This window comes from Heterocephalus glaber, unplaced genomic scaffold, assembly GCF_053883595.1.
Source record: "Heterocephalus glaber isolate CG9 unplaced genomic scaffold, H.glaber_assembly_v1.0 deba00001689, whole genome shotgun sequence".
NCBI classification, from domain to species: Eukaryota; Metazoa; Chordata; class Mammalia; order Rodentia; family Bathyergidae; genus Heterocephalus; species Heterocephalus glaber.
The window spans coordinates 7,575,315-7,602,823 of record NW_028258414.1 but is presented as its reverse complement, the minus strand read 5'-3'; the positions used below and the strand labels follow the sequence as shown (position 1 = coordinate 7,602,823).

Below are 27,509 nucleotides of genomic sequence, written 5' to 3'. Positions count from 1 at the left end.
CGGCACACCCTCCTCTGCCTTCCTCCTTCTCTCTCCTAGCAGGACCCTGCTATTACAATGGATCCATGAAACCAACCCAGGAGAAGCTCCCCAAAAGTTCATCTCCCAAATTCCTTTTGCCACGTCAAGTTCTGAGGTTCACAATTTCTTGATATTTGGATATGGAGACCTTTGAGACCATATTATTATGCCTACCATGCCAAGTATTCTATCTAATAACACTTATGTTTCTTTTTTTTTTAAGTACTGGGGATCAAACTCAGAGCCTTTGCACTTAGCTCATCCCCAATCCTTTTCTTTGTTGTTGTTTTTTTATTCTGTTTGTTTGTTTGAGATAGAGGCTAAGTTGCTCACCTGCCTAGGCTGAAGCTGGGGAAGTGCTTCCTTTGGTGAGCAGTGGCACCAGGGCTTGCCGGTTACCTGGTAGCATCTGGGACTTCCTGCATGGTGGCCATTGCTTCACTGTGGGTCTCCCAACCTCCCAACCCAACAGCGAGCCATGAAAAACGAAATGAGTGTTGAACCCGAAAGATATATTTAAACATTCCAATTGTATATAAGAACTCTCTTTTTGTCTCAGAAGAAAAATACAAAATTCGCTGTGTAACATTCATCCAGATAAATGTTTTAAGTCCCATGTGGTACAAAATACCTTTCCCAAATGGAATATATGGGTTGAGACAGAGGCCTGTTGCCCAGGCTAGCCTCAGGCTCCTGGTGTGTTGGTCAGCTTTCTGTCACTGTGACAAAATAACTAAGATAATAAATTGATAAGGAAAGACTGGTCCCTCTGCTGTGGGCCACAGTGGTACAGGACATCATGGTGGAAGCATGTGACAGAGAAGTCTGTTCAGGGTGGCCAGGAGGCTAAGAGGAAGAACTCTGCATCCTAACATCCTCTTCAAAGCCACAGCCCCCCGTGACCTAACTTCCTTCTATAGGCCACTCTCCTAAAGGGTCCACTGCTCCCCAGTCGTGCCATCAGCTGGGGACCAAGGTTCCAGCACATTCCTGACCCAAATGGTAGCATCTGGACTCATAATCCACCTGCCTCAGCCTCCTGAGGAGCTAGGACTTCAGGTCCACACCACCATCCCCAGCCCAATGGATTGATTTTTTTTTTTTGGTACCGGGGATCAAACTCGGGTCCTTGCACTTGTGCAGCAGACAGCAAAACCACTGAGGTAAATCCCCAGCCCTCCAATGGATTGATTTTTAAAGCCACTTTTTCCTTCTTTCCTTTATATAACTGTAGCTTTTTCTGAGTTTTTATTTTTTTTTAATAGTTTTAAGTTTAGAGAAAAATTGAGCAGAAAGCATGGGGAATTCCCATATATCCCTCCCCATCACACCCATTTCCCGCAACATGGTTACCATCTTGCATCTGTGTGGTCCATTTGTTACAATTGATGGACCGATGTGGACATTATTATTTGTTTGTTTTGTTTTGTTTTTTGGTACCGGGGATCGAACTCGGGACCTTACGCTTGCAAGGCAGGCGCCGGCACCACTGAGCTAAATCCCCAGCCCATGGACATTATTATTAATGAAAGTCTATAGTTTACATTCGGGCTTACTCCTTGTGTTGCACACTTTGCAGGTTTGACTAATGCACAAATATCTTGCATGCAGCATCACCGTATCATACAAAACAACTTTCCTGCCTTAAACATCCCCTGGACTCCATCTATTCACCCCACCTCCCTCTCTCCCCCTGAAAAAGCACTCACCTGTTTACTGCCTATTATTTTGCCTTTTCCAGAATGTCATACCCTTCTGGATGCAAGTTAGCAATACGCCTGCACATTTCAAAGTCAAAAGAGTATAAAATGAGAATTCTTTCTTCTATCTCATCCCAAATGCAACTGCTCTGCAGATGGAAACCTGGAAATTCTTTGAACTATTTCTGCAACTCTCTTTTGTAAGTCTAAAATAATTTCAAATTTAAAAGTTTAAAATTTTTTTAAATTATAAAAATAAGAGGGCGGATCCCTTCTTGGCCTCTTGCCTAAGATCAAGTGTAAAATAAGATGGGGGAAATGGGATTGCATGCCTCCTGGGACTGTCCCAAGTGCATATATATTTGGAAGTACAAACAGTTGTAGAGAAAGCGTGGGTATTCTTAAAAGCCAGTGACCAAGTTCAGAACAGTCCACTCTGAAAGCGACAGACAGAGCCCTTTCCCCAGGTTTGGGGTGGGAGGAACGCTGGGAATGCTGGAGGAACCCCAACCCCACCACCTGACTGCAGTGGGACCACTGCTTCTCCTACCTGGGCCTTGATATCCTATCTGTAAAGATGTCCCTTACACCTTCAAGGGGAAAAGAGCAGAGAGCTACAAAGGCCCATACCCCTGTGACAGGATGACCTGCAAAATCTGAAACAGGCCCCAGGACCATCCTCTTCAAAGAGATGACAAATGTTTGCCTGCTGGTCTCTGTGTGACTGTGAAGTCAGTGGAAGAAGCTGGAGGCCTGTCCCGGAGAGCATTTCAAAGCTCTTCAACGGCAGCAGTCATGGCTCTTGGGTGGCCCCGCTCCAGCCCCATGTGGGAAGGCTGGGCCTGTGCTCACATGGCCATGCAGCTCCTGGGGGCCCTCGGCTCAGCATTTACTTTCTTCCTGATGCTTTCTGCAAAACACAAGGATCCTGTTACCTCAGCTCAGCCTCCCAGGGCTGGTCTTACCTTTCTATTGCCTGCCAGACTCTGTGGTAAAAGAAGGTATGATGACTATATTTTAAAATATTTTGGAAAAAGAAAAAGTCACCCCTAATTCCTTCACCCTGAAATGACTCTGCTTTGCCACCTTGCTTGCAGCCACCATGCTGGCCTTTCATTTGTTACCTCATTATATCTGGTGGCTGTTTATACTTGTCACCTAATAACTGCCCTTCACAACTCTCGGTGACTGTCTAGTACCCCATCCTGTGTGCCCCGTAACATACCGTGTCAGTGGACATGACAGTGTTTAGGACTCACGTCTGTCTTGAGCTGATTTTGTTTTTCACAATGGATTAGTACCAGAACCTTTAGTCCTGCTTCCCTGATGGTCTATGGGGCTCTCTGAAACCCAAATCAGGCTTTTGGGGTGGCACACTTAACATGCTCTCGACAGGGCCATAATTTCTATGTCTGGCTGCCAGGTGGCTCTGAACCACTGATGATACATGCGTGACTGTCCCATTGGGTGGGATGCGACATTGGATGGTACAAGCCTCCTGATGGGACAGTCATGCATGTACCACCGGTGATTCAGGCCAGCAGGAAAGTGTAAACAGGTGGCGATGGCCTCAGAGGTTCTATTCACTACATCTGACTGGTTAAACTCATATTAAGCCACTTTGGGCTCCTATGTCTTAATGTCTATGAAAAAGTCTGAAGGCTGTCCCAGACTTATTCCAAATTGGAAATAAATAAATCAAGCCATAGAGGGCTGGGGAGGAAGAGATTATAGTACCAACGGCTTTGCAGACTGTTAAAGTCAGAGGGCTCGCCTGGGTCACTTGCCATACCAAAGGGGACAAGAGAGCCAAGAGGCTCTGTGGCATGTGCAAGGCTCTGTGAGGTTTCAGGAGGTGACGGGAGCCAGGGCCAGGAATCTGGGCAGTTTGCCACGTGTAGCACAGCATTCTGGTCTGAGCAGAGGGAGCTCTCACCAGCCAGATCCCTCCTGCCAATGGCCACCAGGCCCTCGAACAGCGCTTTGCTGGGGTTCTTGCCAGCCAGGGTCATGCCGTGCAGCCAGATGAGCAGCATCCGGTGGCCATGCTCCTGGTAGCTCCTGGTGCCTGCGGAAAGAGGGTGGCCCTCTACTGACTCCGGAGTGTACCATGAGACAGCCCCATGGCTTCACCAAGCCCTTCTCCCTGCTCCAATCTGGGCAGCCTAGAGAGGGTGGGTGGGTGATGGGGGAGAAGCACCTCTCAGATGGGGTGGATCAGGCTTTTGTTTTGTTTTGTGAGACAGGGTCTTGCTAAGTTGCTCAGTCACCCCGCCTGGCCTTGAACTTACGATCTTCTTGCCTCAGCCTCCCAGAGTCCTGGGACTGCTGGCCTGCACTACTACACCTGACCTGGTCCAGGTATGTGTCTTGGCTCTAGATCCTCTCCAGCCCTGGGCCTCCTCTTGAGCATCCATTGTAGACTCCATCAGGGTCACTCTGAAGAGAGAAGGGGCCTCACCCTCACCCGGATGCACACAGTTGTGCAGTTCATCTGGCTGCTCATGACCTGTGCCCTGCGTGCTGGTGGGCCTACTTTACTGGCAAGAAATCAGCTTACTGTGAGACAAACTGGCCAAGTTCCGTCCCCCGCACAATGGTCCTCAGCCTTGCTGCTCACTGCAAATACCCTGGAGGAAGCAGAAGGTACCAGCACCCGGCACCTCTGCACCTGCCTCTGAGGCATGGGGTCTGGGTGCAGCACAGATTCCAATACACAGCCACATGTGGGAAGCAACTGCCCAGCCTACCCAGTCCTGGGGATTAACATGTTTTTAAACGTGGGGACTAGGTCAGCGTACCCTGCCTGGACACAGGTGGATACCTGGCCAGATCAGTCCATTCTGCCTCCTGAAGCTTTCCACGTACCTCTCTGGTGGCATTTCCCTTTGGCCCTTTTGTCTCAACACCATCTATCAAATACTCTTTGTCCTGATTCCCATAGCTGACAAGCTCCTTTGTCGTACATGCAAATTCTTATCTGTAATAGAGTTTACTTTTGGAAACTCTGCCCAGTTCCACTGATAATTTGCATATTTTTGTGTCAGGTTTCTCTCTGTTAGTTATTTTAACCTTATAAAAGGTTGAGTCTAGTTGGATTATATCCTCTTTTTTTCCTGAAATATTCATTTATGTTACCTCTGTTTATTCTTTCAGTCAAACTGCAATCTTTAGGTCCAATTTCAGAAACCTGTTTTGAGCTGATTAACATTAGATCAAAATTTTAATCTAACTGGGGAAAAGTGGCATCTACATGACACCTCTTCTTACCAGAAACAGAATGTCATTCCACTGACTCATCTTCTTTTATAGTTCAATTAACTTTCATGTTTTACTCATATTTTTCATTATTTGTCTCCTGAAAATTTTCCAGATGAAACGCACACTATTGGGATATTTTGAAAAGTTCTACATGTATTTTTGCCCATTTGTTAATGATATATGTTTGTGTATATCTTAGCAATCTCTTTGAATTTTTGTAATTCTAATTTTTTTAGGATTCCCCTGGACTTTCTACATATACAATTAAAACATCTGAAATTAATAATTCTCTCTCTTCCTGGCCAATATTTTTACAACTTACGTCTATTTCTTCTTCATGCCTTAGCGCCAGGGCCAGAATTTCCAGTAGATATGAAATAAGAGCCACAACATTGGGCCCTTTTGTGTTGGTCGGAGCGGCTTAGGTTTAATCTTTCGTGTGTGACAGTGAGGATGCTCGGACTGGCTGTGACAGCGTGAGTGTCCCAGTTCCCCGGGAAGGGGCAGGGGAAGCGGTGCCCAGCTAAGCTGGAGGAGGAAGGCCCACGCGGCGAGCTGAAGATGACAGGCGTGGGGCTGGGCTGGGGTCGCCTTTTCCCCGGTAACAGATGGCTGGGCCCCCACCGCCCCTCTGCACGCGGGCTGCTCTGGACGGGGTGCAGCAAGGCCATACCTGTCCACTGCTGCTCGATGGCAGAGACGTGGGCCTCAGTGAACTCCCAGCTGAACGCCAGCTTCTTCCACTCGTGGAGCCGCAGGTGCCTGGAGGCCAGGCGCCACAGCACAGAGTGCAGCTGCTGCGTTTCCTGCCCATGGTCCTGCCTGAAGGTCAAGCTCTTCCCAGGTGGTCTCTGGGGCCCCTGCATGAAAGGTGGTCCCAAAGCCATCTGGGGGGGGGGCTCTCTCCCAGGCTCTCCCTCAGCCTGTTACCTACTGCCACCCGTGCCGGGCAGCCTGGGACCTGCAATCAGCCCGGGCCACAGCTCAACATCCACCATCCTGGGTTCCAGCTCAGGCCTTGATTTGACCTGTGGAACCCAAGTTGCCTGTGTGTTCTTCCACCCCAAGTCCTGTCTGTCACCTCCCTGCCCTTCAACCCCACTGCCACAGTCAAAAGACCACCCATATGCCATCTACCCCAGGAGGCCTTCCCAGTTCCTCTGACCAGAGGCTCCTGTCTCATTTCTTGGGGTTTTCATTTGGTTTTGTTTGTAGAACTGAGGAGAAAACCCAGGGCTTTGTGCATGCTGGTCAAGCACTGTGCCACCGAGCTACACCCTAGAATATACGTCCATTGTTGGTTGTTGGTTTTTTCGTTTGTTTGGTTGGGGTTTTTTTGGTACCAGGGATCGAATTTGGGTCCTTGTGCTTGCGCAGCAGGTGGCAAAACCACTGAGCTAAATCCCTGGCCTGGTTGTTGGTTTTGAGACAGGGTGTCGCTATGTAGTTCAGGCTGGCCTTGAACTCACTATGTAGCGCAGGCTGGCTTCAAACTCACAGCAGTCCTCCTGCCTCAGCTTCCCAAGTGCTGGGAATACAGGCATGCGCCACCACACCAGGTTTCCCTCTCTGCATTTTTTTTTTCAGTACCGGGAATCGAACTCAGGACCTTGCGCTTGCTAGGCAGGCGCAGCGCCACTGAACTAAATCCCTACCCCTCCTCTTTGCATTTTTAGAGCACAGTTGTCAGCAGAATGACTCCAAAGCTGAGGCCAAACCAAACAGGCCAAGGTCAGGCTTGCTGAATCCCAACAAGGGTGGGTTAGAGTCCTTTCTAGGCAAAGCAGTCAATAACATGAGAGGTTACCAAAAAAAGGGAACTGCAGTAAATTAAGCCCACAAAATCCTAAGCCCTCTGAAAGGGAACAGGTACAAAATTCTGACTGTTAAAAAGTTCAAAGTGAAAAATATCACCCTGGTGCCTGCAGCTCCAAAATCTGACATCTTGATCAACAGGCTCTGACCTGTCACCTGTGAGGTGAGGACCCAGGAGCTTGGGTCTCACCTGGGTGCCAAAAGCCGTTCCCTTAAAGCAATGTTCTCAGGCTGTGTGCAAAGACTCCATCTAGGAGCTTCAGGAACCATTGAGGCCTGGCCACTGCCGTAGAGGGGCTGATGGAAGTGGTCTGGGGATAGAGAGGGGAGATCTGTGACTCACACGTGCAGCCACTGCTTTGTGCTGAGAGACTGTAAAGCCTGAAGTGGCTTAGAATTAAGCACAGATGAGTTGCTTAGTCAAACCCTCAGCATTGATGCTAGGGCATTCCATTTAGGGTTCATATGTTGTAGATAAGAGGACCGTAACGTTTAAGACAGTCTTGCTCTTCAGTGATTCCTACTGAAATACAGATCAATTTATTTTAGAATAGTGATTTTTTTGAGAAGGGTAAAGAACCTGACTACATGTGAGGACTACCACATGAGGCAATTTAAGATAATTGAGATTATTTATTTAATTTAATAGATTTAGCAGAATAATTTAAGAATTCAAAAACCATTCAAAGTACTTAAATCTATCATACTAAAGTTATTTGTTCAGTGTAAAATGTTTAAGATAGTTTAATTAACTAGATTAAACATGGGACCAAATATTCATCAAAAGGCTTCTCCAAATGTGATTGTTCAATGTTATTAGTAGTAGGCTGGGAGTGTGGGTAGCTCAGTGGTAGAATACTTGCCTGACATGTTCAAGGCCCTGGGTTTGATCCCTGATTACACACAAAAAAAATACCTGTCATATAAATGACATAATAAAATTTACAAATTAAATTTTTTTTTTTTTTGGTACTGGGGATCGAATTCGGATCCTTGCACTTACAGGGCAGGTGGTGAAACCACTAAGCTAAATCCCCAGCCCTACAAATTAAATTTTAAAGTTTAAGAAAAACTAGGTTTTTAAATTTTCAAGATAAAATACATTTGCAACTTAATAAATTTAATAACAGCCAGGAGTGGGGCCAAGGATTTAGCTCAGTGGTTCTGCCGCCTGCCTCGAAAGCGTAAGGTCCCGAGTTCGATCCCCAGTACCAAAAAAAAAAACCATCCAGGTGTGGTGGCACACGCCTGCAATCCCAGCACTCAGGAGACTGAGAGTTCAAGGCCAGCCTGGGCTACAGTATACAGCAAGACTATATACTCACAACAACAACAGAACAAATTTAATATTAATTTTGAAAACTAAAGTAAATGAAAAAATTTTCTGTGTATAAAAACACCCTCCAGGACTCCAAAAAAGTCACCTCCATTGCTGGTTGAACAGTTCTCGTACAGCCTTAAGGTCTGCCCCTCTTATCCCAAGTCCACAGCAGACATCACCAATCAATCCCAACACACTCTCCTTCTGCCTCTCTTCTATATCACATCCATAGCAAACATCACCAATCAATCCCGTCACACTTTCTTTCTAGGCTCAGAAAGGTGCATGACTGCAACACCCCAAGAGCAATTCCAATGGCCTGGAGATGGCAGTAAGATGGCCCCAACTTGCCATCTCTTTGTTCACCTGTGTATGTCAACACTCACACACACACATGCACCTGCCAGGAGCTACAGCAGTGTGCAGCAGCATGTCCTCACGCGCAGGGCCTCAGCCTCTCTTGTGCCAGTGTATCTGGATGCTTGCCCATCTCCAGATCCTTGGAGCCCCCTTGGAGACTGAGAGGCCCCAGAACTGGCCAGGGCTGGGACTCCAAGCCAGCTCCACCCGGAGCTGAGGCTGTTCCCTCCCCAACGTGGAGACCAGAGTGTGGGTCCTCCATACCTTCTCCCGTCTGTAGAGGCGATCAGCTTTTATGATCATGTCCACCAGGGTGATGTGGTTGCTGCGGGCGGCCACTGCCAGGGCGGTTTTCCCTTGCTGCAAGTAAGAGGCAGAAGGGAAGCCAGGGTTTCTACCACAGTGGTGCAGGGTGGCCTCTGGCACTGAGTTCAAACCCTCCTGACCAAAGAAACCATTCCCAGTATCTACAGTGGAGAGCAAAATGGTTTTCTGGGCATGACAGAAAAAGGATGTGGAAAAGTGACAGGTAGATTAAGGCCATAACAATTCCAGCAGCCACCTCTTGCATTTCTTTAGGATTTAGGAAGCATTAGACGGAGTATGAAACTCAGCCCTTGTTAACTCTTCACCCTTATCTGTGAGATGATAAAGGAAACAGAGCCTCCTACCCCAAGTCAGAAGAAGAAAGCAGCGCCCCAAGAAGGGGGTGTGGGTTCATCCTATCACACCCACCTGCCTCCCTACAGGCACAGGAAGCCCAGGTCACTGCCAGGGACCTGCAGTGACATGGCCAGCTGCCCTGGGGCCCAGTCAAGCAGGAAGCTCCTTGCAGGTTCAGCCTGATCTGGCCCCCAATTCTGCCCTGCACCCCAGGCTGGCCTCATAATGGTATGTGCTAGCATCCTGTCCTCACAGCATGGGACCTCCAGCCTCATTCCAAGCCTTCAGCCCTAAGCCTTTAGCTCTTCTGAGACTCTCCAACCACCTGAGGAAGCAGCCACGGAGGCGCAGTGAGCCGGGACAAAGGGGTGCTGGGTATGAGGTGCTACTCCTCCTGCTACTCCCCACGGCCCCCACTAGGTGACACAGGAAGCAGGAAGCAACCTCAGCACAGGCCTCAACCAGGACAGGAACTTCAGAGGAGAGAGGGGAGTGGCAGGTAAAGGAAGGCTGCCTGGAGGAGGCTGAAGCACAAAGGATGGGGGAGAGGGTCTCGGACACTCTGAGAGGGAGAGGGCACTGTAGCTGGGTCTCTGGCAAGGAGGGGCCATGAACGCTTGGAGGGGCGCTGGCTGGGAGCACAAGTACCTTATCTCGCAGGTTCAGGTCAACCCCCGCAATGAGGAGCATCTCTGCCACATCCTGCCGGGCGTGCTCCGCGGCCAGGTGGAGGGGTGTCTGCTGCCTCTGGGGGAGAAGCCAAGGGGAGGTGAACAGAAGAGCACACAGGGGTGGCCAGCAGCTCAAAGCCAGGCAGGACAGGGTGGGATACTCCCTTCTGTAAGCATCTGTCAGATGCTACCATGGGGGACAGGGGTGAGCTGGGTTTAATCATAAACAGTTCTCACCAGAGAAAGTTGGTAAAAACAAAAAGTGGGAAGAAGGAAAATAGGAGGGAGGAGGAGAAGAGGAGGAGGAGGAGAAAGAGAAGGAAGAGGAGGAGAAGATGAAAGTGGAAGAAGACGAGAGGAAAAAAAGAACAGGAGGAGGAGGAGGGGGTGGGAGATGAGGACTAGCTCATGCACTACCCCAAGTCAGCATCTATAATGATCCTAGTATATATCTTCCAGTCTTTTCATATATTTGAGATTATCCTGTATATATATTTCCAATTTTATTTTTCTTTCTTTCTTTTTTTTTTGGTACTGGGGATCGAACTTGAGACCTTGAGCGTGCGAGGCAGGCAGGGGAACCACTGAGCTAAATCCCAGCCCTATGTTTTGTTTTTTGGTACCGGAGATCGAACTCGGGTCCTTGCACTTGTGAGGCAGGCAGTGGAACCACTGAGCTAAATCCCCAGCCCTCCAATTTTATTTTTCCACCTAACACTTTTCACTTACTACAAACACTGTTTTTATAAACTCTGAAATAGCCTATTCCTCTCTGTGCCATAATTTACCTAATCACTTTTCTATTATTAAATATTTGGTCTGTGCATGGTGGTCCACACCTGTAATCCCAGCTATTTGGGAGGCTGACACAGGAGGATCACAAGTTCAAGGCCAGCCTGGGCAATGTGGCAAGACCCTGTGTCAAAATTAAAAATGAGGGCCGGGGATTTAGCTCAGTGGTTCCACCTGCCTTGAAAGCACAAGGTCCCGAGTTTAATCTCCAGTACCAAAGAAAAAACAAAATTAAAAATTAAAAAGGAACTGGGGATGTAGCTCGCAATGAAGCCCACTCCACTCAATCCCCAGTCCTACACACACACAAAATAATGATCATCATCTTGGGTCATTTTCAAGTTGAGGCCTTGAAATTGAAATGGAATTCGGGTGGGGAGGACAGGGGTACTAGGGGTGGGAGCCAGGGCCTCATGCATGCTGAGCCCACACCCTCCCACTGAGCACTTCCCAGCCTGTAACAAATATCTGTGTGTATGAATTTTTAAGATATTTCTTGAGGCCCAGTTCCCAGAAGTGCAAATGCATCATTTTAAAGGTGTACGAAACTCTGTGCCCCTGGGGTGTGGGCTGTGCTGTGTGATATGGCAGGGTGGCAGAGCATGGAGATGGGGACTCAAAGGGGCTCCTGACTGATCACAACGAGGGACTCAGCAATCTTGCTACACAACAATCTCCCTGTCACTCCTACCCCAAGAATTTTCTCTAGGAAAAAGAATTATCAGTGAAAGGAAAAGGTTGAAGTAAGGCATTTCCTGCACTGTTACATATACCATGGCAAACCCTTGGAGACAGCCAAAATGTTCCATGTAGGAGAATGGTTAATAAAATGATGCTAGCAGCTGGGCATAGTGCCCATGCCTGTAATCCCAGCACACAGGAGGTTGAGGCAGGAGGATTGCTCAGTTCCAGTCCAGCCTGGGCTACAGAGCTCAGTGACAGCCTGAACCACATAGTGAGACCAAAAAACCAAAAAATAAAATGATTTGTATTTAATATTTTATATTTATATTAAATATTGATATTAATATTTTAAATGCTAAAAAGGGAATTCCCCAAGTCTGAGCCATCCCCTGCCAGCCTGGGAGGGGGCCGGGAGGCTCCTGGGGCCTGGATGGTTTCCACAGCCACTTACATTGTCGATGGCATTCAGGTCACTGTGAGCGTCGATGAGGAGCTCAACCAGGGCAGGGAAGTTGTGCCTCACGGCAAGGTGTAGGGGAGAGGTCCCCTGCTGTGGGGGGAGACACAGGGATCAGTGGATGGGGGGCTCAGGACTTCCCAGCTGCTGCTTGGGGAGAGGGGCAGGACAAGAGGGGTACAGTGCTTCTGGCTTTGGCCCTTCCATCATCTCAAACAACATGAATGGCCTGAGGTTTCACAGAGCTTAAATCCCTGGAGCCTAAAACTGATCCTCCAGGTACATGGGGCTCTGCATACCCAAGGTTAAGACCCTGCTGTGCCGGTCTTACACACATGCTCACTGGGTGACCCTGAACAAGCCATTTTTGGCCCTCGGCTACTTTTCATCTGGCAAGTGATAATTGCTAAGGTGCCTTCAGCAATGTCACCTACAGATTCTCTCATTTAATCCACACATGAGCTAGAAAGTGCACAGGGAAGGTATGCATTCTTACGAGTATCTTCACCTGACAAACAGAAACACTGAACCCAGAAAACCCAAGCAACTCGCCCAATGACACACAGCTCAGGGGACCATATCTTAGTGGACTTTACACCCAGTATCTATTAAGAAATGTTAGGCCAGGTGCTTAACACAGTACTGCTAGCTACTTAGGAGGCAGAGGCAGGAGGATCACAAGTTCAAGCCTAGCCTGGACACCTTAGAGAGACTCTGACTTAAAATAAAAAATAAAACTGAAAAGGGCAGACGATGTAGCTCAGCACTCCCTGGGTTCAATCCCCAGTACCACACACACAAAAAATTTTTAAATCCCACATTAATTAAAAAATAGACATTCCTTAATTTCTATAATGGGAAGAATAATAATTCCTGTAATGCCTACACAGAGGCAGGGAGATCAAAGCAGCTTTCCAAATGTATCCTAACCAGAAAAAATTAACAACTAAGGGGCCAGACTGGTTATATAAAGGATTACTGCTAAGACCTGCTACCTAAATGAGCAGGGAACACGCAGGTAACTCAGCTGGGAGACAGTGCAAGGCTGGCTTCAACTCCAGCTCCTAGTCCTGGCCCCACCCCACCCCAAGGGCCCAAAGTTCTGGGAGCCCTGCAAGGGGTGCCCTTCGGTCTGGGCACTGCACTTACTTATGCACTTACGTAGTCAGCCACATTGGTGCACCCTCCTGCACGGATGAGGGCCTGGCACACAGCCTCAGAGCCACTGAGGGCCGCATAGTGGAGGCAGCTCATCTTCTTCTAGCAGGAAAGAGGCATAAGTGCAAGGTCACAGGGACCTCTCGTGGTGGGGCTGTCCCGCCACTGTGGACTTCTCAGGACCCCCTGGCACTGGGGAAATCAGAGCCATCCCAGGCCTGGGGTCCACTGTGATCCCAGCCTTTTCCTCACCTCATGTCAGACTGGGGTGTAGACCACAATTTGCCACCTCTCTGGCAGGTAAGTAGCAGAATATAGATGACTGAGGAGATGGTTTCAGAAAGGGGCAAATCAGACTGGCCAAGCCTAAGCGCCAGCTGGCACCCTGCCCAGGTAGAGCCAGGCATCGGTAAGGCCAGGCAGGGGCTGCAGGCTGAAGCCCAGGGCTTGATGGTGACACCCGGGTGCTCCGCTTCAGGAGACCCAACCTGGGCCCAGGGGTCTCAGTGTGTCAGGCTAGGCATCGCTGAAACATAAGACTTTCCTCTTTGTTGTTGTTGTTGGTTTTTGGAGACGGGATCTTGCTATGCAGCTCTGGCTGGCCTTGAACTCACTATGTAGCCCAGGCTGGTCTCAACAATCCTCCTGCCTCAGCCTGCCAAATGCTGGGGTTACAGGCATATGCCACCACACCCAGTTGACACTTTTCATTTTAAACCAGGACAATTATGGGGAACACGGGATGATGGATGAGTTGGTCACCAGACCAAGATCCCATCTGAGTCAGTCCACCTGCCAGGGGAAATGCAGTCATGCAGGACTGGTCCCCTCCTCAGAGACCCCACTGTTCAACACTCCAAGGTGTTGGCTCCAGCACAAGGCCCAGTGCGGTGTGCAGCTGCAGCCCCACCAAGGCCACCCAAACACATACCCCGCCTCTCCAAATGCCTCTCGCTGTTACAGTGAGGGACCCATGCGGGGCTGGGCACATCCAAGGGCCTCATGCCCAAGAGCAATGCCACGCCAACGCAAGGGCATGAGCTGGGTGCCCTGACGCAGCTCCTGCCCCTCTGGGCCTCAGTGCCCCTGCAGCTTCCTGGGGTCACAGTTCCCACACTGCCAGTGAAGTTCTGCAAACCATGAGTTTTGCGACTTAAAAAGCACTATTCGCATTTCTGGGGCTACAGTTTGTATGTGGCTGTCCCCGGAGAAGCTCGTGTTGAAATTTAATTGCCACCATGTGGCCCTGGGAGGTGGGACCCATAAGGTGGCTAAGAGGCCTTCCTCATGGGCCTGGGTTATCACGAGAGCGACTGTAAAAAAGCAAAGCTACCTTCATGTTTTGCCTCTCTCTCTTTTTTCTTTCTTTCTTTTCTTCCTTTCTTTCTTTCTCCTTTCCTTTCCTTTCTTCCTTCCTTCCTTTCAGTAATGGGGGATCAAACCCAGGGCCTCCACACTGAGCTATCTCCCCAGCCCTTTTTTATATTTATTTTCAGACAGGGTCTCCCTAAGTCACTAAATTGCCCAGGCTGGGCTCCAACTTGCAGTCCTCCTGCCTCAACCTCCCAGAGCACTGGGGTTTCAGACCTGCACCATCACTCCTCCCGGCTTTGTTTTGTCCGTTCTGCCCCTCTCACTTACCCCTCTACCTCTCTGCCAAAAGAAGAAGCAGGAAGAGCCCTTGCCAGGTGCAGCCGCCCCAACCTGTCCCCATAGCTGGGAATGCTCCTGTCAGTGAGCAGGAGCTCTGGAGTTGGGAGAACGGGAATTTGAGACTCAGCTTTGCTTGTTCTTAGTTATGAGAAAAGCCTTCTAAGCTTCAGTTTTCCCATCTACAAAATGGGAGACATTTCCCAAGGTAATAGTTAAGAGGGGGCTTTGTAAACTACTTGGAGCCCAGTAATAAAAAGACAGTAATGTGTGACACCTGCCTCACAAGCGCAAGGTCCCAAGTTCGATCCCCCATACCAAAAAAAAAAGACTGTAATGTGTATTGCAAACATATACCCAAAAACTTAAAAAACACATGGAGCCAAGTGTGGTGATGCAGCCTATAACCCCAGCACTCTGGAAGCTGAGGCAGGAAGATCACCGAGTTCCAGACCAGCCTGAACTGCACAGCAAGATTCTGTGCATACATCATCCCATTTCATAGTTGGGAAACAAGGCTGAGAGGGTAAGCAAGGTGCCCAAGATCACAGAGCTCAGCCGTGCAGAAGCCCACACAAAGTGTGGCTCTGCAGCCTCAGAGGCTCTGCTCACGAACGCTCAGCAACTGCTATGGCTGCTTCTGCGACAGTCATGGCTCCGCACGCTGGGCAGACATCAGCCCTGGGAGGTGCGCCTACCTGGGTGAGGGCATTCACGTGGCTCCCTGCACCGAGCAGGCGCTGCACGCAATCTGGGTGGGTTCCTTCAGCAGCCGCATGCAGGGCCGTGAGGCCTTCCTGAAACACACGGGAAGGGTGTGAGGAAAAGCCAGGTGAGGACGTGTCCCTGTGCTAAGCTCCTGGCCTGGCTCTCCACGCTCTCCTGTCTTTCCAGCCTCACTCTCCTCTACTCCCTGGCCGACCTGGTCCCTCAAATTCTCCCCCTGTGGGACACTCATCCTGTACCCCTCGACTCACTCAGCTCGGGTTCTGGCAGCTTGTGATCTTTGCCTGCAGGTGTCAGCCTGAGAGGCAACCTCAACTTCCAGGTTCCAAGGCTGCAGCCAGGGGAAACCAGACCACCCCACAGGTGGGGCTCCTCAAAGATGGGGAGCTTCCCTCCCCGCAGGCTGTTAACTCACGGCATTCTGCTCCTCTAGGTCCAGCCCGATGTCCACGAGTCGCTGCAGCACTGCTGTGTGGCCCTGGCCAGCAGCCAGGTGAAGAGCTGTGTTCCCCTCCTGCGGGAGGATCGCACCTGAGGGCCAGCAGACCCGGAGCCCCGGATGCAGAGCCTCCGGGATCCACCAGCACCACTTCTTAGACCATAAAGCCGAGGCGCAGGGAGCGGAAATGACATGTCCATGCTCACAGAGCAATCCTGTGACAAACGCTACCCTGCCCCCAAGCACTGTTCCCAAAACTACAAGCAGCTCTTCCAAGGTCACACCCAGGTCCCTCTTTCCTTATACTGCAAGACAGACAAGTTACTTTCAAAATAAAACAGACCCCACTTTCCATGTGCCCACCCAAAGTGTCCCTCCTCAGGTAGCCCAGATCTTCCCGGTGTGCTCGGATCTAAAATGTCCTCCAAAAGGCTCATGTGCTGAAGGCTTGGTCTCCAGAGCAGCAATGTTCAATGTTGGGGACTCTGGGGACAGGAGTGGCTCATAAGGATCAACCCATCAGTGGGTTCATGAGCTGCTAGGAGGCAATGAAATCTAGTCAGTGGGATCTCATTGAAGGAGGATGCCCCAGAAGGGGCTTCTTGCATGGAGTGAGCTGCTTTCCTCCTGTGCCTCACCACAGGCCTAAAAGCAATGGAGCCAGCTTCTCATGGACTGAAACCTCCTAACCATGAGCCAAAACACACCTTTCCTTGCCTGGCATGGTGGAGCACACCTGCTATTCCATCACTCAGGAGGCCGAGGCAGAAGGACAGCTGCAAGTTCATCGGGCCCCAGTTCTTTCCTAGGCTCATGGTGTGGATTTCTAGATGTAGAAAACCTACATCTTGGGAATCTTTGTGCTACCAACCACAGCCCCTGCTGGGAACATCATACACACTCCTGGTCTTGGGCACTGGCCCCTCCAGCACAGCTGCAGTCAGAAGTAGGCACGGGCGAGATACCAGTCTCAGGAACCCAGAGACTTCCGGTCTCAGTACCTTATCTCTGACACTGTGGTCACAGCCCGAGCCCACGAGGAAGTCCAGAGCCTCCAGCTGTCCGTGCTCAGCAGCCTTGTGAAACGCCGTTCTGCCCCGCTGACCAGGAAGAGAAAGCCAGTAAGCTCTCCTCACCCGACCAGTGGGCGCACGCCCTGCACTCCCAGGCCCTGTTTCTCCACAGCTCTGGGCTCACCAGCCCCGGACACTCCCCACATGGCCCTCACCCCACACACCCTGCCTGGAAAGCCCAGACCCTACTTCCCAACAACAGCCATTTGGAGGGTGCCCTGACCCGATGCCTCCTGACTGATAGAGTTTCTGAAGTCGAGTGGACATCTCCATAAGGGCCCCAAACCCCTCTGGCCTCCCTGCAGATTAATTCCCAACCACAGAGCCCTTCACCCCACCCCAGGCTCCAGCGGTGCTCCCAGTCCTGTCCCATCTTCCCCAAATCCAGTTCCTTCACACATGCCACCTCCCACGAGGCAGAAAGCAGTGCTCCCTTCTCCAGCTTGGCCAGTCCTTGGCCAGGTCTTCTCCCAGGCACCTGATCTTGCGCTGCTTGCATCCCCCTGTCTGCACCGTAACCTTCCCCTCCGGACCAGGGAGCAAGTAGAACACCACTCTGCGCATGCGCGACTAGAGGATGCCCTCCAGGCATGCGCAAGAGTGGCCCAGGCATCCCAGCCAAGGGGTAGGCCTCACCTTGTCCCGGTGATCAAGGGCCACGTCCTCCAGGTCCTCCATCATGAACGCCAGCACAGGCATGTGGCCTCTCAGGGCTGCACAGTGCAGTAAGGCCAGGCCGTCCTGGAAGCAAAGGGAGGCCCTTCTCATGGGCACACTCCCTTCCCCAGGACACTCCCCACACAACACTGCATAGGAGGAGCCAGGATGAAAAGCCCAGCTCCTTCCCACCCCTCAGCTCTGTGCCCCTGGGCCTGGTTCCTTTGCTCCCTCTCCGCCCAGGTCCTCCGCCCAGGTCCAGTTAGGACAATAATCCTGACTGCTTCAGCAGGAGCTAAAAGATTGCCTATAGGAAAATATTTTATAAATTAAAAAATAATTTTAAAACTTGACATGACCAGACATGGTGGTGCATACCTATAATTCCAGCACTTGGGAGGCTGAGGCAGAAGGCTCACCATGAGTTCCAGGCCAGCCTGGCTACATAGTAAATTCCAGGCCAGCCTGAACTACACAGTGAGAGTCTGGCTCAGAACCGCACCCCTCAAAAAAAGTGAGACACCAGTGGAGGGGTCCCAGGCACTGTGACTTGCTGGGGCCTACTCCCTCAGACTGCACACTCCCCACTGAGCAGCAAGGGATACCAGGCTTCCTAAGGCACCAGCACCCAGCCCAGACATCACACACAGCACTGACTTCTCCCAGTGCCCTAAGGCAGGTATGAGCATCCCATTTCCAAAGAGGGAAATTGAGGCTTGGAATGATAGAGTAACTCACGGTCCTAGGGCTGGTAAGTGAGGCCATGGCCCTTGTACCCCGCCACACTGAGCAGGGGGTGGGAGCAGAGCCTGGCAGAACATAGGAGACCTACTGGGCATTATGCCAATTTCTCTTTTGTTAGCCAGGAGACTGACTAGAGAGCTGGGCAGCATTCCAACATCACAGAGCAGTACACACAGGCTGTCCTCCTGCTGTCCCAGCCCAGGGAAGCCGAGGGAGAGGCAGCGTCACAGGGCTGAGCACCACAGGGTTGAGAAGGGTTCTCCGTGGGCAGGTAAGTCAGAGGGCAGAGGCAGGGGGCGGGGAGCGAGAGCAGGGTATGGGGGTACAGACCCATCCATCCAGGGCCGGGGAGCAGAGGGGCCAGGGCCTCGGGCTGATGCCTTACCTTGTTCTCACAGTGGATCTTGGCTCCAGAGTTGACCAGGATCTGGAGGACCTGCAAGTGGCCGAACCAGGCAGACAGGAGAATCGCGTTCATTCCAAACTGGGGGAGAGGACAGGGGGAGGGGGGGGTGAGGAGGCAGGGCCTGGGCCCTATTTCTACAAGGCCAAGCCACAATCGCAAAGGAGTGCCAAGCCTTAGGAATCTAGACACCATTAAGTTGTTTGATTAATAGAGAATGACAGACTATTGCAGATTTGTTGTTGTTAGATGAAACCTAAAGATAAAAGAGCTGCCATCCTCATCATTATTTCATAAAGAACGATCATGTTAAAACAAGAAAATTGGAAGGAACCAATTTCAGAATTTATTCTTTACAAATAAACTTCATGAGAAACATGCTATGGGTCTGGGGGTGTGGCTCAGTGGTTGAGCATTTGCCTGGCATGCAGGAGGCCCTAGATTCTATCCCCAGCACCGAAAGAAGAAACAAAATAGAAAGAAAAGAAAAGCGCAGGACATTGTCTATACTTTCTGACTGGTAAAGACCTTGCCCTGGTCTGAGAATCTTTAGTTATATTTGGTTTAGTGTTTTGGGGTTTTTTGGTACTGGGGATCGAACTCAGAACCTTGTGCTCGCAAGGCAGGCAGCGGCATCACTGAGCTAAATCCCCAGCCCTTGAATTTTTTTTGGTACCAGGGATCAAACTCGGGTCCTGTGCTTTCGAGGCAGGGGGCAAAACCACGGAGCTAAATCCCCTTGATTTTTTTTTTTTGAGTCAGGCTAGCCTGGAACTCACTCTGTAGCCCAGGTTGGCCTCAGACTTGGAGTGATCCTTCTGCCTCAGCCTTCCAAATGCTGGGATCATAGGCATGTGCCATTGCGCCTGGCTGAGAATCACTGTTGATATCACCCTCAGAACATCCTACAGGTGATGGCTGTGGTCTGCAGCACCTGTACCTCATAAGGCCGCAGTGGTCCCCTTGCTGCACTTCAGCCTCAGCCGTGGAGGAGCTGGCCACCTAGGCCAGCCCCACCCTCAGGCCTCTTGGGTCTCTCCTGGCAGATGGGGCCAGGTTGCACAGAGGCGAGGATTGCTGCCCCATCCCAACCACAACTAGTAATCAACCCCTCCTCATGGTGGGGCCCCGAAGCAGGGAGAAGCCAGAACAAAAAGTATTTTCACAGCTGGGGATTTAGCTCAGCGGTTCCAGTGCCTGCCTCACAAGTGCAAGGTCCCGAGTTCAATCCCAGTACAAAAACAAAAACAACAACAAAAAGTATTTTCAGGAGCAACTAAGTCTCTGCCAGGAGTTTATAATTTTTTTTTAAATTAGGACCTGAGTGTGGTAGTGCATGGCTGTAATCCCAGTTATATGGGAGGCTGAAGCAGGAGAATGGCAAATTTGAGCCCAGCCTTGGCAATTTAAGGATTTAATAAGACCCTGTCTTAAAATAAAGAGAGATGGGGATGTAGCTCGATCAAAAGGCTCTGAGTTCAATCCCCAGTACTGAAAAATTATTATTATTATTTTTTGGTACCGGGGATTGAACTCGGGTCCTTCTGCTTGTGAGGCAGGCGACGGAACCACTGAGTTAAATCCCAGGCCATGAAAAATTATTTTTTTAATTTAGATTGTGTGTGTGTGTGTGTGTGTGTGTGTGCGCGTGCGCGCGTGTGTGCCCAGTGCTGGGAATCAAACCCAGGGCCTCATACATGCTAGACAAGCTCTCTGCCATTGAGCTATACTCTTCTAAGCCTAAATTTAGATTTTTTTGTTATTGTTCAGGGGATCAAACTCAGGACTTGTGCTTGCCAAGCAGGCATGGCACCACTGAGCTAAATCCCCAGCCCAAGATTTTTAGAATGTATCTTTATCAAATATCACTGTCAGATTCACCCCTGTTCCCAAACCTGTACAGCCACTTTTTTTTTTTCCTTTTCCAATACTGAGGATAAAATCCAGAGACTTTGCACTGAGCTACATCCCCAAGCCTATTTTTTTTTTTAATTTTGAGACAAGATCTTGCTAAATTGCCCAGGCTGGGCTCGCATTTAGAATCCTCCTGCCTCAGCTTCCCAGAGTGCTGGGATCACAGGTGTGCAACACCACGCCTGGCTGGCAGAGTCGATGCCGCAGACCCTGTCTTCAGTGCTCACTCTGTCTGAGGTTTGCTCAGTATAATGGTCTCCGTGGCAGTTTTGATTCTGTGTGGGCCAGGACAGAGCCCTGTGCCTATTAGGAGACACCTTGCTGCTGGTGACTCCCTGCCAGGCCTTTATCCATCCACCCAATTATCCGTTCTGCAGCCCACGGTGCCCCTTGTTCACCTGATACCACAAGGGACTGAAAAGTCTCTCAGAACAGAGAGGTCCTGCTCACAGAGAGCTTTTTAGTACCACGCCAGGGAAAGCGGGATCAGAGCGCTGTCCCTAGCCCCTAACAACGGACTCTCCGCCAGCCTGTGCCCGGCACCTCTGTACCAGCGACAGTCTCAACAACAGGCTCGTGAGCCCAGAGACATCGGGCACCTCTACCCTGTCCAGAGACACACAGACAGACACCCCCACACACAGGCCTCCGCAAGCCGCCTACCGCATCCGCATCGTCCACAGACGCCCCATGCTCCAGGAGCAGCCGCACAGCCTGCTCATGACCTGCGCCAGCAGCCCAGTGCAGGGCCACTCTGCCCACCTGCAGGGACAGGGACCGCGTCACTGCACCTGCTACAGCCGGCCGCCCACACCCTCCAACCAGGACAGCTACCCTGCAGGTGCCAGGGCCTCTGCCCTTGGGACAAGCTGCTCAACCCAGGTCTTTCGAGGCTCTGCATAGCCTGTCACTGCCCACCATGCTTCTCAGAAGGGCCAAACAGCAGGATGTGGTGGCTCCCACCTGTGATCCCAGTACTCTGGGAGGCTGAGGCAGGAGAATCCCAAGTTGGACTCCAGCCTGGGCAACTCAGTGAGACCCTTTCTCAAAATAAAAATAAAAAGGGTCGCCGGGGATTTAGCTCAGTGGTTCTGCCACCTACCCTGCAAGCGCAAGGTCCCAAGTTCGATCCCCAGTACCAAAAAAAAAGGGCTGAGGATGTAGCTCAGTGCAAAGGCCCTGGTCCAATCCCCAGTAGTACCACCAAAAAGAAAGGGCCAACCAACTTCCTACCTCTAGACCTTTGTTTCTGCCTGGCAGCCACCTGTGGCCTACAATTATTCTCCAAGTCCCCAGGGGACACCTGAGAAGCTGACCACCCGCCTTGTCTTGAGCCTCTCTACTCATTCATCATGACCACTGGCCCTTTCGACATTTGAGTGACCAGGGAAGAAGCCAGCCTGCTTCTGCCCTGTGAACTTGTCAGCTTAGGAGTGGGCAATGGAAGGAAACTGATTCTCTGTGTGGTCTCAGGCAAGTCATGTCCTTGCTCCAGGTACCCGCTGTTCCTTCCTCCCTCGGGGTCTCTGCCTATGCTGTTCCTTCTGCCTGGACCACAGCCCTTCTTCCCCTGGCTTCCTGGAAGCTCTGACCCGTCCACGTGCTCCTATGACAATGGACTGTAAGACTCTGCATAATGCCCATCCCTACAACCAGGCCACCAAGAGGGCAGGGGCCATGTCTGAGGGTCTGTTCTGTCCCCAGCCAGAAGTGCAGTGCCGGGCACCGAGCACTTGGAGACAGTGCAAGAGCTGTGAGTGTGTGAATGAAGGCACAAATGTGGAATCCCCACCCTGTCATCCTGCAAGGCTGTGCTTTCTAGCAGATGCTTCCAGGAGTCAAGACCAAGGCTTCAGTCCCCAACAGTGCACTGTGACCTAACATGACCCACGATTCCTGCTGTGCCTGCCTGGGCTATGTGCAGCGCTGATACTTCCTGGCCTCCTGGCCTCTCCAGGCTGAGCAGGGGCCACCAGCAAGCAGGTGCACAGTGCTCTGAACCCAGACACATCCAGAACTCCTGTCCCTCCTGCCAGCCCCAGACAGGCTCGGAGGTCGCTGCTGCAGCCCTGTCCTGTTACCCCAGCCAACACAGCCCCTGCCGCCTTCAGGAGCCCTGCATGCAACCCTTCCCACCAGCTGGCCACAGCCCCCAGGAAGTTCCTGACCATGCTTATCCCCAGTATCGCTGGCCCCCAGAAGCAATGGCTTCTCCCTCTGTCCCTTCCCCTAGCTGAGCAGCGGCCCCTGCCCCCAGGAACTTCCCTCGGCTGGGGGAGCACCTGGGCTCACTGAGCTTCCCTCCTATGGTTGTCTGGGTGCTGAGCCAAGTCGCTGCCACACCTGCTGAGTCTCAGATTCCAGCCTCTCTTGGTCCCCAGCCCCTGGGTCACCCCCACAGGCACCACTCCAACACTCTAGCCCCAGTGTGTGTCCTTCGGGTGTACCTTTCAGATGGGCCACAAGGCCTTCCCTGCGCGGGAGCCATGACTTACATGGTTTCTGACCCGGACGTTAACCTTCCTTGCGATCAGCTCCTTCATCCTCCCAACCTGGTTCCGCCGGGCGGCCTCGTGTAGCTGTATCTCCAGGGGAAGCACTGAGGAAAGCGGGTATGGGGTGAGGGAAAGAGTCCCCCACACTTTTCCAGAGCAGCTTTATCGAGGGGGTCAGGAACCAGCTTCTGCATCGCTGGGTTCCAGGCGAACCAGCCAGGCTTCCTGTGGTTCAGCCCAGAGCAAGGCCAGAGGAGACAGGACTCAGACTCAAGTGGCACCCAGGGCCAGTATTTGCCGGCCCTTTGCAGTCACTTCAGGGCGGGTCATCTCGCGCCCTCATTGCTGCCAGCCCCACGCCCTGCAGGTCGGCCACTGTGAATGGCTGCACCCAGCCCTGTGTGTCCAGGCCCAGGTGGCCAGGGTCTTGGCAGCGAAGGCCATGATGACCCAAGTAACAGAGCTGCGATGCTGTTTGCTTTCCCACATGTGGAAGAGGATCCAGGGCTTCCTGGATACAACCTGGTGTCGCAGGCCCATGTGATGCTGAACCATTTCCTCCTGCCTGTGTACCTCAGGTTACCTATTTAGGGGCTGCCTCAGTTTCCTCATTTGCAAGAGGAGGAGAGTTATTATAATGATTAGAAATAGGGCACCCGAACGACTACTACTCCTACTGCAGGGTCAAGAGTTAGGGAACAAATTTTGTTGGGCACAGAGCTGGGGATGTTGAGGCCTCCTTCACCTCGAGGGGGCCCCAAGCCATCGAAGCCCAGGGACACACACTCTCTCCTCCTCTGGCCCTGCATTGTGTTTCCGCAGATGCTACAGCATACATACTATTTACATAGGCATATTGTCTGCTTGCTCCATTCTACACAAGCTCACAAGAAGAGGGACTTTTGTCTGATTTGTTACCTGCATTTTTCCCAAATCTGTGCCTCAGCACCTACCTGTTGAATAAATAAGCAACTCATTATTGCAACTCATTCAGCTCCTGGGATGGGGATTTGAACCGTCATATGCTGCTCCAATTGAGGCCCACAAGGCCCCTAGAAAAGTTAAATTGAAGCTCCAGGAAATGGCAGGAAAGAGGTTCCAAGGGGAAGCAACTTTGGAGCCCTGGTTCAGGGGAGGGCGGCTTCTGGAGTGGTCCCCACTGGTAGCCCTGCCTGTACTCCCCCAAGGCGTCTGCTTAACCTGAAGGTGAGGAAAGGAAACTTCTGAACACAGCAGGCTCTAAAAGAGCCCCTCTCAGCCGGGTGTGGTGGCACACGCCTGTGATCCCAGCGCTTGAGAGGCTGAGGCAGAAGGACCCTTACAAGTTCAAGGCCAGCCTGGCCGAGCTACAAAGTGAGTTCAAACCTAGCCTGAGCTACGAATCAAGACGTCTCAAAATATAAAACCAAACAAACAAAAAGAGCCCCTTTCCAATCCAACTCCCTGCAGTAAGCATGTGTCCTGTGCTTTTGATCTCCCTCTCCCAGTACTGCAGTTCAAACCCAGGGGCACTCTACCACTGAGCTCCACTCCTGTCCTTTTTATTTTGAGACAGGCTCTCTCTTAAATTCCCCAGGCCAGTTTCAAACTCTCAATATTATGGACTCAGTCTCCAGAATGCTAAAACTACTCATGCATGCCACCAGCCTGGCTTGTCCTGTGCTTTTCCTTACCCCTTTGCCTGAAAACCACGCCAATCCAGGTTCAGAAGAGCTTTGCCAGTCTCCTGCAGCAGGAGCTAGGCACATCCCTCTTTCGGGTCTCAGTTTCCTTGGTTGTAAAACTCCAGGAGGGCGACTACAGGATTCTGACACCCGCTATCGCAGCTAAAGCCTGGGGGCAGCCTGTGTTGGCAAAGGACTCGGGTCCCAGGGGAGCAAGCAGCCGCTGCTCAGAGCCTGCCTGTCTCCTCCCTGCCATCCCAGGCCCCAGCTTCGCGCTCTGGCCCAGAGCCTTTACCCAAGCTGGGTTCTCTGCCCACAGTTCCCTCCACGCTCCCAGGCACCTCTGCTGTTTGTTCCTTTAACTTGAGGCTTCCCTGACCTGAGACTGCCTCTCAGGGACCCCCGGCCTCAGGCAGAACCCTGTACCCCCTTGGGAACCGTCAGCAGGTGATGGAGCCGGCCACCCCCAACACCATCCCTCAAGGAGGAGATGCACTTTGCTTGCTTGGGCATTTTGGACACTCAGTGAGTGACTGCACACTGGGACTTGGGGGGAGCCCTGGGCTCAGCTGTCAGGGGTGCAGGATGGAGGACTCGCCATAGGGACCCACACTGCGGCCTCTGGCCTCTCCTCTCTCCCCGGCAGAGCACCCAAAGCGCCCCAGACCAGCTGCCACCCACCGGATGCAGGGTCCCCTCTGAGGGCCCTGGCACCAGCAACTGGCTGAGAGCTCGGGGGAAGCAGTCGGCCCACTTGGGGCGGGCACAGTGCCCCTGCCCCAGGCTTCAGGGGGCCCCTGACCAACACGGGGTGGGGGGCTGGGCTTCAGCGTCTCTTCCGCTTGGCCGCGCCCCCCCTCCCCCCCCCGCAAAATGGAGATAACAACAGGTCCCACCTGCAGGGCTGCAGCGCTGGTCGCCCTGCTCCAGCAAGGCTCAGCGAGGATGCTATCGCGATCCTCTTTCTTGCCTCCTCTCCGCAGCCCCCGGGGGACGCGACACCCAGATGTGCAGCCAGGGTCCGTGCTCCTCAAGCCTCACCCCCTCCCCGCCCCCCGCGCACTCACTGCCCTGGGTGTCGCACGTCAGCGCCGCCTCCATCCGGTGCCCCTCGGTCCCCACCGGCTGGGAACGCAGCGGCTCGGCCTCCTCGGCGGCGGCGGCGGCGGCGGCTCCACTGGCTCCAGACCCAGGCTCCTCTTCCGCCCCGACCTACGCGCCCCAGCGTCCAGCGGGTCCCCTGTGAGCGTCCGCCCACCTGGCCCAGCCTCGAGGCCCTGGCAGCCCCTCCCACCGGGGGACTCAGTGCCCTTGGTCCCCAGCCCCCAGGAGCAAAAAGTCAGACCCCCTAGGCCTATGAGCAGTCTCCGCAGGCCTGCAAGCCAACCAAGCGCAGGAAAGGAGGTTAGGGTCACTTGTGATCAGAAAAAAACGGTTAAAATGCCAGTGAGCTGTCGCCTACAACAATGAAACTGTTTTTTTTTTTTTTAAATTAGAAAGCCATGGCCAACCCCCTTGGTGCAGGCCTGTAATCCCAGCACTCTGGGAGGCTGAGGCAGGAGGATCCCAAGTTCAAACCCAGTCTAAGCAATTTAACAACTTAGCCAAGGCCCTATCCCAAAAAATAAAAAATGAGCTGAGGATGTAGCTCAGTGCAAAGGCCCTGATTTCTATCCCCAATGCCCCCCCCCAAAATACGATAAAATTAGAAAGTCAAGTAACAGCCTCGGGCTGAGGAAATTCACCTTAGGGCAATGTGACCCTACAATGCAGCTCTTGCATATATGCACCCCAAATTTTCTTTCAGGCCCACGAAGGGACATGTCCTGGGTGTCAGTTGCTGTGTTGTTTCGTGGTTGTCGGGAGTTGGAGACTACCTGTGAGCCCATCCCTGGGAAGGCAGATGGGTAAACTGCGGCACAGGAGGCATCGAAGGCCAGGGACCAAGGGTATTCATGGCAACACGGATACAATCGCCTGTGGCTTCGAGGAAACACAGCCATGGCAGAATACTAGAAATATCTAAAACGCATGCACACAAAACAACAGTTTGCAAAGATGCATTCAACAGATCAGAAAAAGTCTTATTTCAGACCCATGTGGATGTTTTTCTCTAGCCTGTAGATTTCAGGATAGTGGGGTCCCAGACATCTGGACCCCAAGAAAGGAGCCAGCTAGGAGGACTCTGACAGGACAACACATCCACAATCCCACAGTCCTTCCTCCGAAGCTGCCCTTGCAACTCACTCATTGTCTATTCTGACGAAGGACAGAGGGTGCACACAGGTGGGGTGGGGGAGATACGTGCTTGTCCTGCGCGCACGTGCGGCCACTAGGCATTGCCTAGGTTTGGGCTGGGGATTTAGCTCAGTGGTTCCGGTGCCTGCTTCGCAAGCGCAAGGACCCAAGTTCGATCTCCGGTACAAAAAAAAAAAAAAAAAGTGGAGGAGGACATTGCCCAGGTCTCCCCTCTGCTTGAAGGAGTCTCAAGGGAGAAGCTCAGGGAGGCCCAGAGCATCTGGGGCAGAGAAAGTGGCAGAAGGTCCCAGCCACATGGGGCTGAAAGGGGCAGTGGGCAGCCCCTGAATGGAGCAGGACTGAGCCACAGCTTGATGGGGATGGGAGGGAGCGGCCCACACAGAGTCGCCCACCCAAAGGAGAGGAAGGGGCCGCAGGAGCCCAGGGCTGGGTCATGCGCAACCCAGATGAGGTTCTCCTTCTGTCTCTGTAAGAAAATATAAGGGCCAGGGATGGGGGTTTAGCTCAGTGATGCCTCTGCCTGCTTTGAAAGCTCAAGGTCCTGAGTTTGATTCCTGGTTCCTAAATAAATAAATAAATACC

At 52.0% G+C, this 27,509-nt stretch overlaps 1 protein-coding gene across 6 annotated transcripts; it reads right to left on the bottom strand.

The window, feature by feature from the left end:
- Positions 1–518: 518 nt before the first annotated feature.
- Ankdd1a (ankyrin repeat and death domain containing 1A) lies at positions 519–26,069 on the bottom strand. Of its 6 annotated transcripts, none has more exons than XM_021237085.2 (15): positions 25,736–26,067; positions 23,005–23,108; positions 21,173–21,271; positions 18,578–18,676; positions 17,428–17,532; positions 16,720–16,818; positions 15,695–15,793; positions 15,252–15,350; positions 12,907–13,005; positions 11,740–11,838; positions 9,790–9,888; positions 8,743–8,838; positions 5,656–5,842; positions 3,658–3,789; positions 519–2,631 (listed from the first exon to the last, which is right to left on the bottom strand). In XM_021237085.2, exons 1-15 carry the CDS (start codon positions 25,767–25,769, stop codon positions 2,570–2,572), a joined length of 1,512 nt encoding a protein of 503 aa, XP_021092744.2. In that variant the 5' UTR covers positions 25,770–26,067; the 3' UTR covers positions 519–2,569. The 6 variants fall into 6 exon arrangements, with proteins under 6 accessions (XP_021092744.2, XP_021092745.2, XP_021092746.2 ...); XM_021237086.2 differs by lacking the exon at positions 25,736–26,067 and adding an exon at positions 25,565–25,727; XM_021237087.2 differs by lacking the exon at positions 12,907–13,005.
- Between the last annotated feature and the right edge of the window lie 1,440 nt (positions 26,070–27,509).